The sequence below is a fragment of the Sciurus carolinensis genome, chromosome 11 (genome assembly GCF_902686445.1).
Source record: "Sciurus carolinensis chromosome 11, mSciCar1.2, whole genome shotgun sequence".
Taxonomy (NCBI): domain Eukaryota; kingdom Metazoa; phylum Chordata; class Mammalia; order Rodentia; family Sciuridae; genus Sciurus; species Sciurus carolinensis.
The window spans coordinates 108,114,889-108,131,745 of record NC_062223.1 but is presented as its reverse complement, the minus strand read 5'-3'; the positions used below and the strand labels follow the sequence as shown (position 1 = coordinate 108,131,745).

At 36.3% G+C, this 16,857-nt stretch overlaps 1 protein-coding gene across 2 annotated transcripts in view; it reads right to left on the bottom strand.

Moving 5' to 3' along the window:
• Cul5 (cullin 5) overlaps positions 1–16,857 on the bottom strand; it is an 89,148-nt gene that overhangs the window by 13,275 nt on the left and 59,016 nt on the right. For both annotated transcript variants that reach the window (XM_047517081.1, XM_047517083.1), the window contains exons 12-13: positions 2,220–2,352; positions 707–838 (exon numbers count right to left, since the gene is read on the bottom strand). In XM_047517081.1, coding sequence (XP_047373037.1) covers positions 707–838; positions 2,220–2,352 — 265 coding nt within the window. The remainder of the gene's footprint in view (positions 1–706; positions 839–2,219; positions 2,353–16,857) is intronic.

The window sequence follows — 16,857 nt, the reverse complement described above, 5'->3', positions numbered from 1 at the left end:
AAACATCCTTTTTATTTATATACATACATATAAATATATGTATACAGAAATAATTTATGTATGTATACATAAATTAAAATGAAGTGAAAGGAATAAACTAAAATATTTTCACATGAGAATTTAGTTATAATTAGCACTGATTACCCTAAAGAAGCCATCATCTAAAGGCTCTTTCTGCTATCAAAAGATATATCTGAGATATTTGTTGTTGTTTTTTATTTTTAAATGGCTCTATAATTAAGCATTTAGTACTGAAAATACCTTAAAAATGAATTTATTTATTTACTGGTTGTGGTGGTACATGCCTGTGATCCCAGCTACTTGGGAAGGATTATAAATTTGAGGTCCTGTCTCAAAATTAAAAAAGGCTGGGGCAGTAGCTCTATGGTACAGCTCTTGTACAGCATGCACAAAACTTGGGGTTTAATCCCAGGTATCATGAAGAATGAAATTATTTGTCCTGTGGTCTATTTAATAAGGTAATTTTAAACAAGAGTGTGTCAAAAGGCAATGAAACAGTAGAAACAAAGGTGCTTTACTAAGTCTTCATTAAGAAAATGTGCTTTATTAGGTATTGCTTAATTTTACAAGTCTATATTGTACTCTTATTAAAACATCACTATATCTTTGACATTAATAGTATCACCACATTTATGAACCATGTAAGGATATTAAAAAACCAAATATTTAAAAAAATTTTACTTACTCTTAGCCACTCTACCATATTTTCTTCAATTTCACTATCGGCAGAGATGTCTAATATAAGTCGTCTTGTCAAGTGAGCTTTGTGATACCTCATAAAAACATCTTTGTTTTGTACATATTTAAGTACCAAGAGCTGCACAGAAAACAAGAATACAAATAATTATAAATGCTGGAGAGGTTGTGGAGAAAAAGGTTCACTTTTGCACTGTTGGTGGGACCCAAATCCCCAAGAAATAATATCACATAAAAGTTACTTTCAATTCTTTTTTTTTTTAATTTTTTTAATTTTTATTGTAAACCAAATGGGATACATGTTGATTTTCTGTTTGTACATGGAGTAAAGGCATACCATTTGTGCAATCATACATCCACATAGGGCAATGTTGTCTGATTCATTCTGTAATTTTTTCCCCCTACCCTCCCACCCCTCTTTTCTCTCTATACAGTCCCTCCTTCCTCCATTCTTGTCCCCCCCATTATGTGTCATCATTCACTTATCAGTGAGATCATTATTCCTTTGGTTTTTTGAGATTGGCTTATCTCACTTAGCATGATATTCTCCAGTTTCATCCATTTGCCTGCAAATGCCATAATTTTATCATTCTTTATGGCTGAGTAATATTCCATTGTATAAATATACCACAGTTTCTTTATCCATTCATCAATTGAAGGGCATCTAGGTTGGTTCCACAATCTGGCTATTGTGATTTGAGCAGCTATGAACATTGATGTGGCTGCATCTTTGTAGTATTCTGCTTTTAAGTCCTTTGGGTATAGGCCGAGGAGTGGGATAGCTGGGTCAAATGGTGGTTCCATTCCAAGCTTTCTGAGGAATCTCCACACTGCTTTCCAGATTGGCTACACTAATGTGCAACCCCACCAGCAATGTATCTTTCAATTCTTATATATTCTTAGTCATCTGTCTCATTTAAGCCTTTCCATATCCCCTCAATGTCAAAATTCTGAAATTTATATAAGTTCATACAGATAGAAGCCTACTAAATTATTCATCTCTGAAAAATCAGTCCTGATATACTACTTCACTGCCTTAAAAGTTAGCAAATTTGAGACTAACAAAATAACCTCTCAGTGTCAAGAAACAGTTTTTAAGACCTTATATAATATGTAACAATATGCCAGATGCACACACCTGTAATCCCAGCGACTGGGCTGAGACAAGAGGATCAAGGTACTAAGCAATTCAGTGAGATCCTCTTTCTAAATACAATACAAAAAATAGGGCTGGGAATGTGGCTCAGTGGTAGAGTACCCCTGAGTATTTAACCCCAGTTAAATAAAAATCAATGGATCTTTCCCAATTTTCTTTTCTACTTATCTCCTCCCCAACCCACCCTCACCCTTTTTATGACACTAGTTTTCTCTGTGATCCTTTTTGTTTATACTTGTCCTCTAGCTTTACTTCTTTTTTCCTTGGCTTATTATCATTATGCTAATAAGCAGAAGACAAAAGAATGAAAGCAACTAGTTATCTAAAATACAAAAAATTTACATACCACTTCTTTAAGCTTTGCTTCAATCTCTTCAGAGGTTAGTTTTTTGCTTAATGGTGTTTTTCTTAGCAACATGTCACAGTAATTGGCAAGCAACTCAGGGCATTTTGATTCAGGTTGAGTTTTCAATCCCACTCTGAAAAACAAAACCAGAGATGAAAAATGATTAATATTTGCAAAGTTTTTTTTTCTAAAGCCAATATTTTCCAGAAACTAATTCTTTATGTTGAACAGCAAAATTCTTATGTGGAGTAATCCAGGGATCAGGAATGGGGTTAAGGTGAGCAAGATATCTAGGGTACATAATTTATGGAGGCACTCATTTGTGGGGTCCTGTAAGTGCCACCCTACTCCTACTGGATCCTGAGAATGAGAAATTCCTTAAATTTTACCGTGTCAGTAGTACCTGTTTGCCTAACCCTAATTCAGGCTTGCAATGATCTTTACTCAGATACCTTTATTTATTAACATACAAAGATTTTATTCAGGTATCTGCTAAAACAGAAAAACATGTAAATCCTTAGTCCCTGAATAAGTTGATTTTTAATTTGATGAATGAAATTTCTTCTCCTCCCAATTATGCCTTTTTTTGGTGTGTGTGTGTGGGGGGGATGATGGGGATTGAACCCAGGGGTGCTCTATCAGCAAGCCACACCAGCAGATTTTTTTAATTTTTTGAAACAGGGTCTCATTTGCTGAGGCTGGCCTGGAACTTGCAATTCTCCTATGTTGGTGATACTGCCATTTATTGGTGATAAGTTCTGCTTTCTCAGATGTTAAAGCATAACACCAGAGATGCACGTCAAGGCAAGCATATTAAGCAGGTTTTACTTAAGGTATTAATACAGACTTCTCCTGGGAGGAAGATGAGGACCATGGCTGATGTTCTAGAATCCCAAGAAGTGAGTGACCCTGCATCTTTTACAGATTAGGGTCTCCTTTGTTCTCCTGTTCTCTCCCCACTTAACTTTCTCCTTTCTACCTATAGTGACTAGGCCCAGGAGATGCCAGTGAGATGGCAAAAAGGTAAGAAGCAGATTGGGCAGGGGGAGGGACAAAAGGAGTGAATCAGAAAGGCTGGGGCCCAGGGGGCATTAATTAGCAGTTCCCTGCCTGTGGCTTTTTGGGAGGGGTAGCACAGGCAGGTAACATTGGTGTGCAAAAGGCTTCTGGAAACACTGACTTTCCAGTCTCTTCTGGAGACGCTGACTTTCCAGTCTCCCAGGGGTGATCTCCAATTTCTCTCTCTTTTTTTTTTTTGGTATTGAACTCAGGGGCATTTGACCACTGAGCCACATCCCCAGCCCTATTTTGTATTTTATTTAGAGGCAGGGCCTCACTGAATTACTTAGTGCTTTGGTAAGTTGCTGAGGCTGGCTTTGAACACGTGATCCTCCTGTCTCAGCCTCCTGAGCTGCTGGGATTACAGGTGTGCGCTACTGTGTCCAGCTCTACTTCTTATTTTAATAATGTCTTTGCCCTGAAAAATCTTAATCATGTAAGTAAGCTGATAGGACCAGAATAAATTTTTCTTATGATGTCAATTTTTTCCCGAGTCATTTGTTTAAAAAAAAAAAGTTGACCTAACATTAAAGTTTAATTTTAACAATTCATATTTTTAATAGTGACTAATTATAAACTATCCAACTTGCAAAGGCTCTGATACCTAATTCATTAGAAATTCATTTTCTGTACATCAATACCACATGTCAAATACCTTCTTAGGCAACCTGGAGGCTTTTTTATACAGACATAAAATACTATGGTATGAATGCTGAGAGGTATTCCTTCCTTTGAGACGTGTGGATGGCTAATTGTGGAAGTGGAAAGGAAAAACTGCTATATGATGGTTACATCACAGAGCTCAGTTTTAAAAAGAAGTGGACACAGAAGACAAAGATTAGGAATTAATTTCCTTGAAAGTATCCACACCTAATATACTCATGCTCTAAGAAAGTTCTTCTGTAACCCTCAACATAGGCAATTCGCACTAACAACATGAGAATCTATTCATCTCTTCAAATATTTTGTAGTGCAAATACTGCTGAGGTCAGGCGTGAACTCCTGTGACAATCCAATCCCTATGGGAACGAGCTGACCACTTTAATCCAATTAGGAACTGAGCTGGTTCAAGGTTGGGTTGCAGTTCTGCTAAGAATTTGTCTACCTCTGGTTAGCCACTGAATTTAAACAATGTTCCTCCTTGGTTTTCAATTAGAGTTCACTGGGTTTTGTCTCTCCAGTCTTGTGTGATCACCAAATCTTTCTCTTGCTCCCAGCAGCATTGCTCAGTCTGAACTAAACTTACATTTTCAGCTTCTACTTCTCTTTAAGGAACAGTTACAAATTCTCAGTTAACCTCTAAAAGGTTTTCTGACATTCTGTTAAGTTTCCATTCTTTCATCATAGCTGCTTCTGTAGCTCTTTGATAACATTAAAATTACTAAATTTTACTTCATCATTCTAGTTGTTATTATCAGTGGAAACATTGGTTCTTCTTCTCCTCAGAAGTGCATCTCCCAAATAACCTGGAAGCTAGTAAAAGTTTATTCTTCTAGAAGATTACCTACCCTACCTCTGAAAGCCTCAACACATATGGTCTGCTATCTGGGTCAGCTATTGATATTCATTTTGCTCCACAGAAAATTTTTACTTTAATCTGGAGCTAAAGGATATGGTAATATTAGAATCTGAAAATAAAGAAAATTAAGTAATCCTCACTTTTGGGAAACTATCTTGAAAATACAGGTTTCACTTATGTGAAATGATGAATGTACAATATTATTCCTCTGTAGCATTAAAGGTAGCAGCAAAACATTGGAAATTGGTGCAGGATCGGTTAAATAAACAAGAGCACACCTACCAGACAGAATGCCATAGTACTATTAAAAATAATGAGATTATAAAAAACTTATAGCTTACATCATAATGGTGAGCAACTGAGAACAAGTCCCCTAAAACCAATAAAAAGATAAGGATATCTGAATTCACCAATGACATTAATCACTGTACCAGAATTCCTAGTAGAGTAATTGGGCAAGAAAAAGAAATAGAAGACATCCAAATTGGAAAGGAAGTAGTTAAAGTATCTATTTTCAGATGTCATGACTTTGTGTATAGAAAATCTAAAAGAACCCATAAAAAAGCCATTAGGGCTAATAAATGAATTTAGGAAAACTGCATAGTACAAAATAGCATTAACATCATTTATATTTTTATATACCAGCAACACATAATCCAAAAGGAAATTAAGAAAATAATTGTTTAAAATACCATCTGGGAATAATTTTAACCAAGAAGGTGAAAGACACTAAAAACTAGAAAACATTACTGAAAAGAATAAAAGAAGATCTAAATAACAGAGTGACATCACACTTTCATGCCCTGGGAGACATAAAATTAAGATGTTAACAGCCCAACCCAAGCTGCCAATTCAATGCATTCCCTATCAAAATTCCAGTGGCCTTTTTTCACAAAATGGAAAAGCCAATCCACAAATTCAATGGAGCTGAAAGGGAGCTCAAAAAACCAAAACGTCTGAAAAAGAACAAAGTTGGAGCATTCACATGTCCTCATTTAAAAGCTCACTAACAAAGTCATAGTAATAAAACAGAGTGGTACCAGCTTAAGGACAGACATATAGACAAATGGAATTAAATTAAGCACCTAGAAACAAACACATCCATGGCCAACTGATTCTTAGTAATGGGGCTAAGACCACTCAACAGGGACAGGGACAACTGAATATTCATATGCAAAAGAATGAAGTTAGACCTTGATCTATCTTTCTCCCTCTAACTCTCCATACCATGGATTAAATCCAGAAGTGCTTAACCACTTAGCCACATCCCCAGCACTCTCTTTTATAATTTTTATTTTTAATTTTTATTTTTGGGGGTACTTGACAACTGAGCTACACCCCCAGCCCTATTTTGTATTTTATTTAGAGACAGTGTCCCTCTGAGTTGCTTAGCACCTCATTTTTGTTGAGGCTGGCTTTGATCCTCCTGCCTTAGCCTCCTGAGTTGTTGGGATTACAGGCATGTGCCACCATGCCTAGCTATTTTTTATTTTTTTATTTTGAGACAGTTGCTTTAGGCCTCACTAAATTACTGGCCTTGAACTTGGCAATCCTTCTGCCTCAGTCTCCTGAGTCACAGAGATTATAGGAGTGCACCACCACACTTGGCTAGACCTTGATCTTATACCATATAAAAAATTAACTCAAAAGGATGAATAACTTAAATGTATGAATCAAAACCACAAAAATGTTAGAAATATAAGGATGAATCTTCATAACCTGGACTTAGAAATGAATTCTTAGGTATGAAAGCATAAGCACAAGTAACAAAAAAATATGTAAAGTGAAAAATAGGATTTCATCAAGGTAAAAGCTCTTGTACAGCAGGCTGAGGGTGTTGCTCAGCAGATCATCTGCCCCACATGAACAAAGTCCTGGGTTCAATACCCAGCACAGAGAAAAGAAGGAAGGAAGACAAGCTTTTGTGCAACAAAAGATAATTATCTACAGAATCCTAAGTCCCTACTAACATGATAAATCACTGTACAAATAAAAAATTTGATGAGGAATGGAATCTTGTCTCAAATTTTTGATCCTCTTGCCTTAGTCTTCTGAGTCTCTGGGATTATAGGCATATGGTAAATCAGGCACAAAGTTTCATTTCTGCCAAAGATGCAAACCTGAATCTCATTATAGAAAGGACCAGATTAACACAAACTAAGGAACACTACAAAATAACTGGCCTGTATTCTTCAAAAGTACAAGGTTATGAGAGTCAAAGAAAGACAGAAAGCTAGTTTCAGACAAAGAAAGACCAAAGAAATATGACAACTAAATGCAACACATAATCTGTATTGACTATCTTTGCTGTAAAAAACATTTAAGGTCAATTTAATAAATTTAAAGGAGTCTGACAATTACACTGCAGTATACATCAAAGTTAATGTCCTTAAAAAAAAAAAAAAAAAAAGTTGAGGGATCCAAAATGGCAGACTAGAGGGAGCCTGCGTACCTTGTCGCTCTGTTAACTCCGGTTTCAAGCAGAGGATATATGTTTCTTGGTGAGGCAGTTTTTGCTGCTTAACGATCCCCTGCTGTTTACCCCATTTGTCTGCTGTGACCACCTGCAATCTGCCAGCATATCGACGCCTTTTTTGAGTGCAGATTGCTCACTGTCAGGCGCCTATCATCTGCCATTTGCCTGCCTCTGGCTGGTTCATCGCCTGCCTTACACCTATCCATCACCCAACGCAGAGGTTCACCTCCCTATCATCCGACAACAGTCAGCAAACTGATCCTCAACCGCCAGTGGAGCACCAGCTGCCTGCTGTTGCCTGGAAGTTCACTGTCACAGTACCTGCAGGATCCCTCAGCCTGACTGATCACTCCCTGACTGACTGCTCCCTGCTGCCAGGACCCCCAGACCAACTGACTGTGCCCTATCACCGGGACCCCGAACCGATTGATTGCACCCGGCCTACAGGATCCCACAACCACACCAAACATACCGGACCTCCAGGACCCCTGCCTGACCAACCACATCCCGACTCCAGGACCTCCAGCTGACCACGTCCTCACCCTGAGTTGCAGCTCCCCATTTGCCACCACATTTTGAAGCCAGAGCGGCCATCTTGGATAATCCTGGAAGTCATAGCTCCGATCTTTAGGTGGGGCAAATCCCATCCCGAGACGCCTGCTGGAGGCTTGAAGCTCATTGTCAGGTACCTCTCGTGCATCAGGCTACTGAACACTGGGAGGTTTCATAACTATATGACTGTTATACCATAGATTTTCTTTTTTCTCCTTATTGGAAAAAAATTTTAGTTCTTTACTTTTCTTGCTCTCTTTTCCTTTTGTTTACCTGTTCCCTCACAGTCTCTTTCTCCCTTTTTTGCATGCTAACATCCAATTTCTTTTGATTACACTCTCACCCTTTCTATTATCTAGAACTTCTGTATATTCTTTTCTTATCCCATTAACAGCCACATTCTACATCCCTCTGCATCCTCTTTGTCCTCCATTAGAAACTGCAGACCTTATTGCAAATCTGTTTGTTTTATTGAAGATATTATTTTAACTCATTCTGTTTATTATGACAATTTTGTTATTGTCCTCATAGGGGCTATTTGGTCTAGGATTGCATAGTGTCTGAATTGGGCACTGCTAATATTGATCTCCCCTTAAAGAAAGGGTTTTGGAAACCTATAGGGCCACTATAAGCCTATGGGGGAAATCTGCAATACCCCAGATCTGCACTGCTAGAGGGGAAGATACATGAACAACATGAACAAACAACGGAAGAAAATGATCCAAACAAATCTAGATTCTATATTAATAGAATCCAATGACAGTATGTTAGAAGAAATGTCAGAAAAGAACTTCAGATTATACATGATTAAGATGATTTGCGAAGCAAAGGATGAGATAAGAGAGCAAATGCAGGCAATGAATGATAATACCAATAAGCTGAAAGAGCACCTGCAGGAAGCAAAAGATCATTTCAATAAAGAGATAGAGATTCTCAAAAAAACCCAAACGGAAATCCTTGAAATGAAGGAGACAATAAACCAAATAAAAAACTCAATGGAAAGCATCACCAACAGACTAGACCACTTGGAAGACAGAACCTCAGAAAATGAAGACAAAATATTTAATCTTGAAAATAAAGTTGTCCAAACAGAGAAGATGGTAAGAAATCATGAACAGAATCTCCAAGAACTATGGGACATCATGAAAAGACCAAATTGAAGAATTATTGGGATTGAGGAAGGCACAGAGATACAAACCAAAGGAATGAACAACCTATTCAATGAAATAATATCAGAAAATTTCCCAAACCTGAAGAATGAAATGGAAAATCAAATACAAGAGGCTTACAGAACACCAAATGCACAAAATCACAACAGATCCACACCAAGGCGCATTATAATGAAAATGCCTAACATTCAAAATAAAGATAGGATTTTGAAGGCCGCGAGAGAAAAGCATCAGATTACATATAGGAGGAGACCAACACGGATAGCAGCCGACTTCTCAACCCAGACTCTAAAAGTTAGAAGGACCTGGAACAACATATTTCAAGCTCTGAAAGAACGTGGCTGCCAACCAAGAATCCTATACCCAGCAAAACTAACCTTCAGATTTGAAGATGAAAGAAAATCCTTCCATGATAAACAAAAGTTAAAAGAACTGACAAATAGAAAGCCTGCGCTACAGAATGTTCTCAACAAAATATTCCATGAGGAGGAAATGAAAAACAACAATGTAGGTCAGCAAAGGGAGGAAATACCTTAGAGAAAAACCACTCAAAGGAGAAACCAAGCCAACTTAAAAACCAAAAATAAGACAAATGACTGGGAATACAAATCATATCTCAATAATAACCCTGAACGTTAATGGCCTAAACTCATCAATCAAAAGACATAGACTGGCAGAATGGATTAAAAAGAAAGACCCAACAATATGCTGCCTGCAAGAGACTCATCTCATAGAAAAAGACATCCACAGACTAAAGGTGAAAGGATGGGAAAAAACCTACCACGCACATGGACTCAGTAAAAAAGCGGGGGTTTCCAACCTTATATCAGATAAAGTGGACTTCAAGCCAAAGCTAGTCAGAAGGGATAAAGAAGGACATTTCATACTGCTTAAGGGAACCATAAATCAGGAAGACATAACGATAGTAAATATTTATGCCCCAAAGAATGGTGCATCCCTGTACATCAAACAAATCCTTTTCAATTTCAAGAATCACATAGACCACAACACAATAATTCTGGGTGACTTTAACGCACCGCTGTCATCACTAGATAGATCTTCCAAACAAAAACTGAACAAAGAAACCATAGAACTCAATAACACAATCAATAACCTAGACTTAATAGACATATATAGAATATTCCATTCATCGATAAGTGGATTCACTTTCTTCTCAGCAGCACATGAAACCTTCTCGAAAATAGACCATATGTTATGCCACAAAGCAGCCCTTAGGAAATGCAAAAAAATAGAGATACTGTCTTGTGTTCTATCAGATCATAATGGACTGAGAGTAGAAATCAATGACAAAATAAAAAAGAAATTACTCCAACACCTGGAGACTAAATAATATGCTATTGAATGAAACATGGATAACAAAAAACATCAGGGAGGAGATAAAAAAATTCTTAGAGGTCAATGAGAATGATACAACATATCAAAATCTCTGGGACACTATGAAAGCAGTACTAAGAGGAAAATTCATTGCATGGAGCGCATTCCAGAAAAGAATGAAAAGTCAACAACTAAATGACCTAACATTACAGCTCAAAGCCTTAGAAAAAGAAGAACAGAATAACAGCAAAAGTAGTAGAAGACAGGAAATAATTAAAATCAGAGCTGAAATCAATGAAATTGAAACAAAAGAAACAATTCAAAAAATCGACAAAACAAAAAGTTGGTTCTTTGAGAAAGTAAACAAAATAGACAAACCCTTAGCCACACTAATAAAGAGAAGGAGAGAGAAAATTCAAACTACTAAAATCCGTGATGAAAAAGGAAATATCAGGACAGACACCACTGAGATACATAAGATAATTAGAAGCTACTTTGAAAATCTGTATTCCAACAAAATAGAATCTACCAAAGATAACTGACAAATTTCTAGAGACATATGCTCCTCCCAAACTGAACCAGGAGGACATACACAATTTAAACAGATCAATATCAAGCAATGAAATAGAAGAAGCCATTAAAAATCTACCATCCAAGAAAAGCCCAGGACCAGATGGATTCTCAGCCGAGTTCTACAAGACCTTCAAAGAAGATCTCCTTCCAATACTTCTCAAAATATTCCAGGAAATAGAAAAGGAGGGTACCCTACCAAACTCATTCTATGAAGCTAATATCACCCTCATACCCAAACCAGGAAAAGACACATCAAGGAAAGAAAACTTTAGACCAATATCCTTGATGAATATAGATGCAAAGATCCTTAACAAAATATTGGCAAACCATATCCAAAAGCATATTAAGAAAATCATGCACCACGATCAAGTGGGGTTCATCTCTGGAATGCAAGGATGGTTTAACATCTGTAAATCAATAAACATAATCCATCATGTCAATAGACTTAAGGATAAGAATCATATGGTAATATCAATTGACACAGAAAAAGCGTTTGACAAAATACAACATCCCTTCATGCTCAAAACACTAGAAAAAATAGGGATAGTAGGAACATACCTGAACATTGTAAAGACTACTTATGCTAAGACTACTTATGCTAAGCCAATATCATTCTTAATGGAGAAAAACTGAAACCATTCCCTTTAAAAACGGGAACAAGACAGGGATGACCTCTTTCACCACTTCTATTCAACATTGTCCTTGAAACTAGCCAGAGCAATTAGGCAGACTAAAGAAATTAAAGGGATACGAATAGGAAAAGAGGAACTTAAGCTGTCAGTATTTGCTGATGACATGATTCTATATTTAGAGGATCCAAAAAACTCCTCCAGAAAACTTGTAGACCTCATCAATGAATTCAGCAAAATAGCAGGTTATAAAATCAACACGCATAAATCTAAAGCATTTTTATACGCAAGCAACGAAACAGCTGAAAGGGAAATGAGGAAAACAACTCCATTTGCAATAGCCTCAAAAAAAAAATAAAATACTTGGGAATCAATCTAACCAAAGAGGTAAAAGATCTCTACAATGAAAACTACAAACCACTGAAGAAAGCAATTGAGGAAGACCTTAGAAGATGGAAAGATCTCCCATGTTCTTGGATAGGCAGAATTAATATTATCAAAATGGCCATACTACCTAAAGTGCTATACAGATTCAATGCAAATCCAATTAAAATCCCAATGATGTACCTTACAGAAATAGAGCAAGCAATCATGAAATTCATCTGGAAGAAAAAGAAACCCAGAATAGGTAAAGCAATCCTTAGCAGGAAGAATGAAACAGGGGGTATCACAATACCAGAACTTCATCTATACTATAAAGCAATAGTAACAAAAATGGCATGGTATTGGCACCAAAAGAGACAGGTAGATCAATGGTACAGAATAGAGGACATGGACACAAATCCAAATAAATACAATTTTCTCATACTAGACAAAGGGGCCAAAAATATGCAATGGAGAAAAGATAGCCTCTTCAACAAATGGTGCTGGGAAAACTGGAAATCCACATGCAACAGAATGAAACTAAAACCCTATCTCTCACCCTGCACAAAAATCAACTCAAAATGGATCAAGGACCTTGAAATCAGACCAGAGTCCTTGCATCTTACAGAAGAAAAAGTAGGTCCAAATCTTCAACTTGTTGGCTTAGGATCAGACTTCCTTAACAGGACTCCCATAGCACAAGAAATAAAAGCAAGAATCAACAACTGGGATAGATTCAAACTAAACAGCTTTCTCTCAGCAAAGGAAACTATCAGCAATGCGAAGACAGAGCCTACAGAGTGGGAGAATATCTTTGCCACTCATACTTCAGATAGAGCACTAATTTCCAGAATCTATAAAGAACTCAAAAAACTCTACACCAAGAATACCAATAACCCAATCAACAAATGGGCTAAGGGTATGAACAGATGCTTCACAGAAGATCTACAAGCAATCAAGAAACATATGAAAAAATGTTCACCATCTTTAGTAATAAGAGAAATGCAAATCAAAACTACACTAAGATTCCATCTTACCCCAATAAGAATGGCGATTATCAAGAATACAAGCAACAATAGGTGTTGGCGAGGATGTGGGGAAAAAGGTACACTCATACATTGCTGGTGGGGCTGCAAATTAGTGCAGCCACTCTGGAAAGCAGTGTGGAGATTCCTTAGAAAACTTGGAATGGAACCACCATTTGACCCAGCTATCCCACTCCTCGGCCTATACCCAAAGGACTTAAAATCAGCATACTATAGAGATACAGCCACATCAATGTTCATAGCTGCTCAATTCACAATAGCCAGACTGTGGAACCAACCTAGATGCCCTTCAATTGATGAATGGATAAAGAAACTGTGGTATATTTATACAATGGAATATTAGTCAGCTATAAAGAATAATAAAATTATGGCATTTGTAGGCAAATGGATGAAATTGGAGAATATCATGCTAAGTGAGATAAGCCAATCTGAAAAATCCAAAAGGTGAATGATCTCACTGATAAGTGGATGATGACACATAATGGGGGGTGGGAGGGGGGAAGAATGGAGGAAGGAGGGACTGTATAGAGGGAAAAGAGGGGTGGGAGGGGTGGGGGGGGAAGGAAAAAATAACAGAATGAATCAAACATCATTACCCTATGTAAATGTATGATCACACAAATGGTATGCTGTTACTCCATGTACAAACAGAAACAACATGTATCCCATTTGTTTACAATAAAATAAATTAAAATTAAAAAAATGGAATCATACAATAAAAAAAAAAAGTTAATTTCCTGATTTTGGAAGTAGTTTTGTGAATGTTTATAGAAAATACACACTCATGCTCTGGAATGATAAACAACTTACTCTCAAATGATTCTAGAAACAAAATTTTCTTATTTGCCATGAGAAACGGATAATAAGGGCATAGCAGTTATGACTTTATGCATATAATATATTTGACAACTAGGAAGTAATGAGTAAATTCCCTAAAAACCTAACTTAACCAAATAACCAGATTAAATGCAAAATCTGAAGACCTTCTTATCTACTAAAGAAATTGAACTCATATTAAAAAAGAAAACCTTTCTACCAGAAAATTCCAGACCCAAATGGTTTTACTTATGAATTCTATCAGACATTTAAGGAAAAATTAATACCAATTACACTAACCCTTTCAGAACATGCAAGAGAGAATAACTTCCAATCCTTATGAGGTCAACATAATCAGAAATCACAAACTTTATAAAAAAGTAAGCTATAAAAGCTATGAAGACCAGAAAGAAAGGTAAAATCCTTCATGAATATGAATAGGGGGATTATACCACCTAGATTCCAGAATTACTATAGAACTATACTAATCATAATTATGTGATAATAGCCTAGAAAAACCCAAATAAATCACTGGAAGTGAACAGAGAGCCCAGAAATGGATGAACATTTTTAAGTTACCTAAGTTTTTTATGGAAAGGTAATGTGTTTGGGACTGGAAAGTCTTTCGAACAAATGGTTCTGAAACCACTTACTAACCATATGGTAAACAAACAAACAAAAGAAATTCAATCCCAAACTCATAACATACACAACCATTAATTTAAGATGAATCTTAGATGTAACTATGAAAGCTAAAATTATAACGTTCCTAGACGAAAACAAAGAACATGTTCATGTCCTAGGGCTGAAGCAGAAATGAATTTCCTAGATAAGACACAAAAAGCAACAAATATTTTTTTAAAAAAGCATGTGTCTTTAAAAGAACCTATGATCAGAATATACCTTATAACTCACTGATTAAAAAAATAATTAAATAGAAAATAGGCAAAAAATAAAATCTTGAAGACATTTTTTTTTGAGGGGTGCTGGGGATCGAACCCAGGGCCTTATGCTTGCAAGGCAAGCACTCTACTGACTGAGCCATCTCCCCAGTCCCCTTGAAGACATTTTTAAGAAAAATATAAGAATTCCAAAAAAGAAAGAAAAACACACACACAAAATTGCTTAGCATCAGTAGCGTGAGGAAGAAGGGTATCAAAACTATAATGATACAACTACAGACATGTGGAATGACTAAAATTAAAATGACACCACCAAAACACTGGTGAGAATGAGGATCAAATGGCACTCTGATACTTTGTTGGTAAAAGTGTAAAACAGCACAATCTTTTTGGAAAACAAACTGTTACATTCAAAAATGGAAAAATCTCAAAGACACAATGCTGAATGAAAGAAGTTTTATACACAAAAAGTACATAGTGTATGATTCCATTTATATGAAGTCCTAGATAAGGTAAAACCTATCTATACTCAAATAATTAGACCAATAGCTGCCTCCGAAAGAAGAAGATAGAGTAGCAGTTAACAGGGAACAGATATGAGGCAATGCTCTAAGATGATGGAGATACCGTATATCTTAATAGGAGTGTATGCATTTGTTAAATCTGGCTCAAGTTGTACACTTAAGATTTACACAAATGTCTATGTAAACTTTACCTCAAAACAAATATCAAATTCAATTAATGAATTGATGCTAATGTGTCCAAGGAGTAAGATTATCAATGTCTGCAACTTCTTTAGAAATACACTTAAGAAGTTGACTGATGGAGAGCTGGGGTTGTGGCTCAGTGGTAGAGTGCTTGCCTAGCATGTGTGAGGAACTGGGTTCGATCCTCAGCATCACACAAAAATAAATAAAGGTATTTTGTCCACCTACAACTGAAATATTAAAAAAAAAAAAAAGAAGCTGACTGATGGATGTATTTAGGGGAGATACATATTTCATAAAGCAAATTTATTGTAACTTTACTGTAAGTTTGAATTTTTCATAAAAAAATTTTTGAATATAGGTAAGGAAAATCTATGTAACCACACATAGATATCACAAAAATACAGTATAATGTTTCATATATTTCATAATTTCTAAAACAGAATATGACCTGTGTGCTTCAACAATGTCAATTACTATAATGTGATGATTCAGATGTCTTCTATTGTTTTGGGGGTTTTATTGGTTTGTTTTGGTACTGGGGATTGAACTCAGGGACTTTATCATGGAATCACAGTGCCAGAACTTTTATTATATTTTGAGACAGGGCCTCACTAAGTTGCTGAGGCTGGCCTCAAATATGATCCTCCTGCCTCAGCTTCCCAAATTGCTGGGATTACAGGTGTGCACCACTGCACCCAGCTCAGATGTCTTCTACTGTAATACTATTAAACATATGTAGCTCAAAAAAGGAAAAATGAAAAGATTAAAATAAAAACCCCTAAATTACTTTTCCATAAAAAAATGTGATTTTTCAGGGCTGCAGCTGTGGCTCAGTGGTAGAGTGCTTGCCTAGCATCTGTGAGGCACTGAGTTCGATCTTCAGCACCTCATAAATATAAATAAAATAAAGGTATTTTATCCATCTACAACTAAAAAAATAAAAAAATGTTATTTTTCAAATATTTTAACATTATATATAAAATTTCTTTAAAATAGTAATTAGCAGCTAGAAAGTATACTGAAATTTTTTTCAATTAACCTTTGTTCCAACTTGTACTGTACTCTGAAGGGACTATAACTGGTTCATGTAAAGATGTCATAAATTTCAACTCTCAGATGCTCTGTAAATTATACATAATATATGCAAATTCACCTTAACAAGGTGTGTGTGTGTGTGTGTGTGTGTGTGTGTGCGCGTGCTGGGGATTGAACCCAGAGCCTCATATATGCCAGGCAAGTGCTCTACCAAAAGAGATCAAATTTTAAAAATGGTAATACAACTTACATTAAAACTGATTTTCCTTTTTATTTTTATTTATTTATTTTATTTGGTACCAGGGATTAAACCCAGGGGTGCTTAACCACTGAGCCACATTCCCCAAACCCTTTTCGAGACAGGATCTTACTAAATTGCTTAGGGTCTTGCTATATTGCTAAGGCTGGTTTTGAACTTGCAATTCTCCCGCTTCAGCCTCCCAAGTTGTTGGGA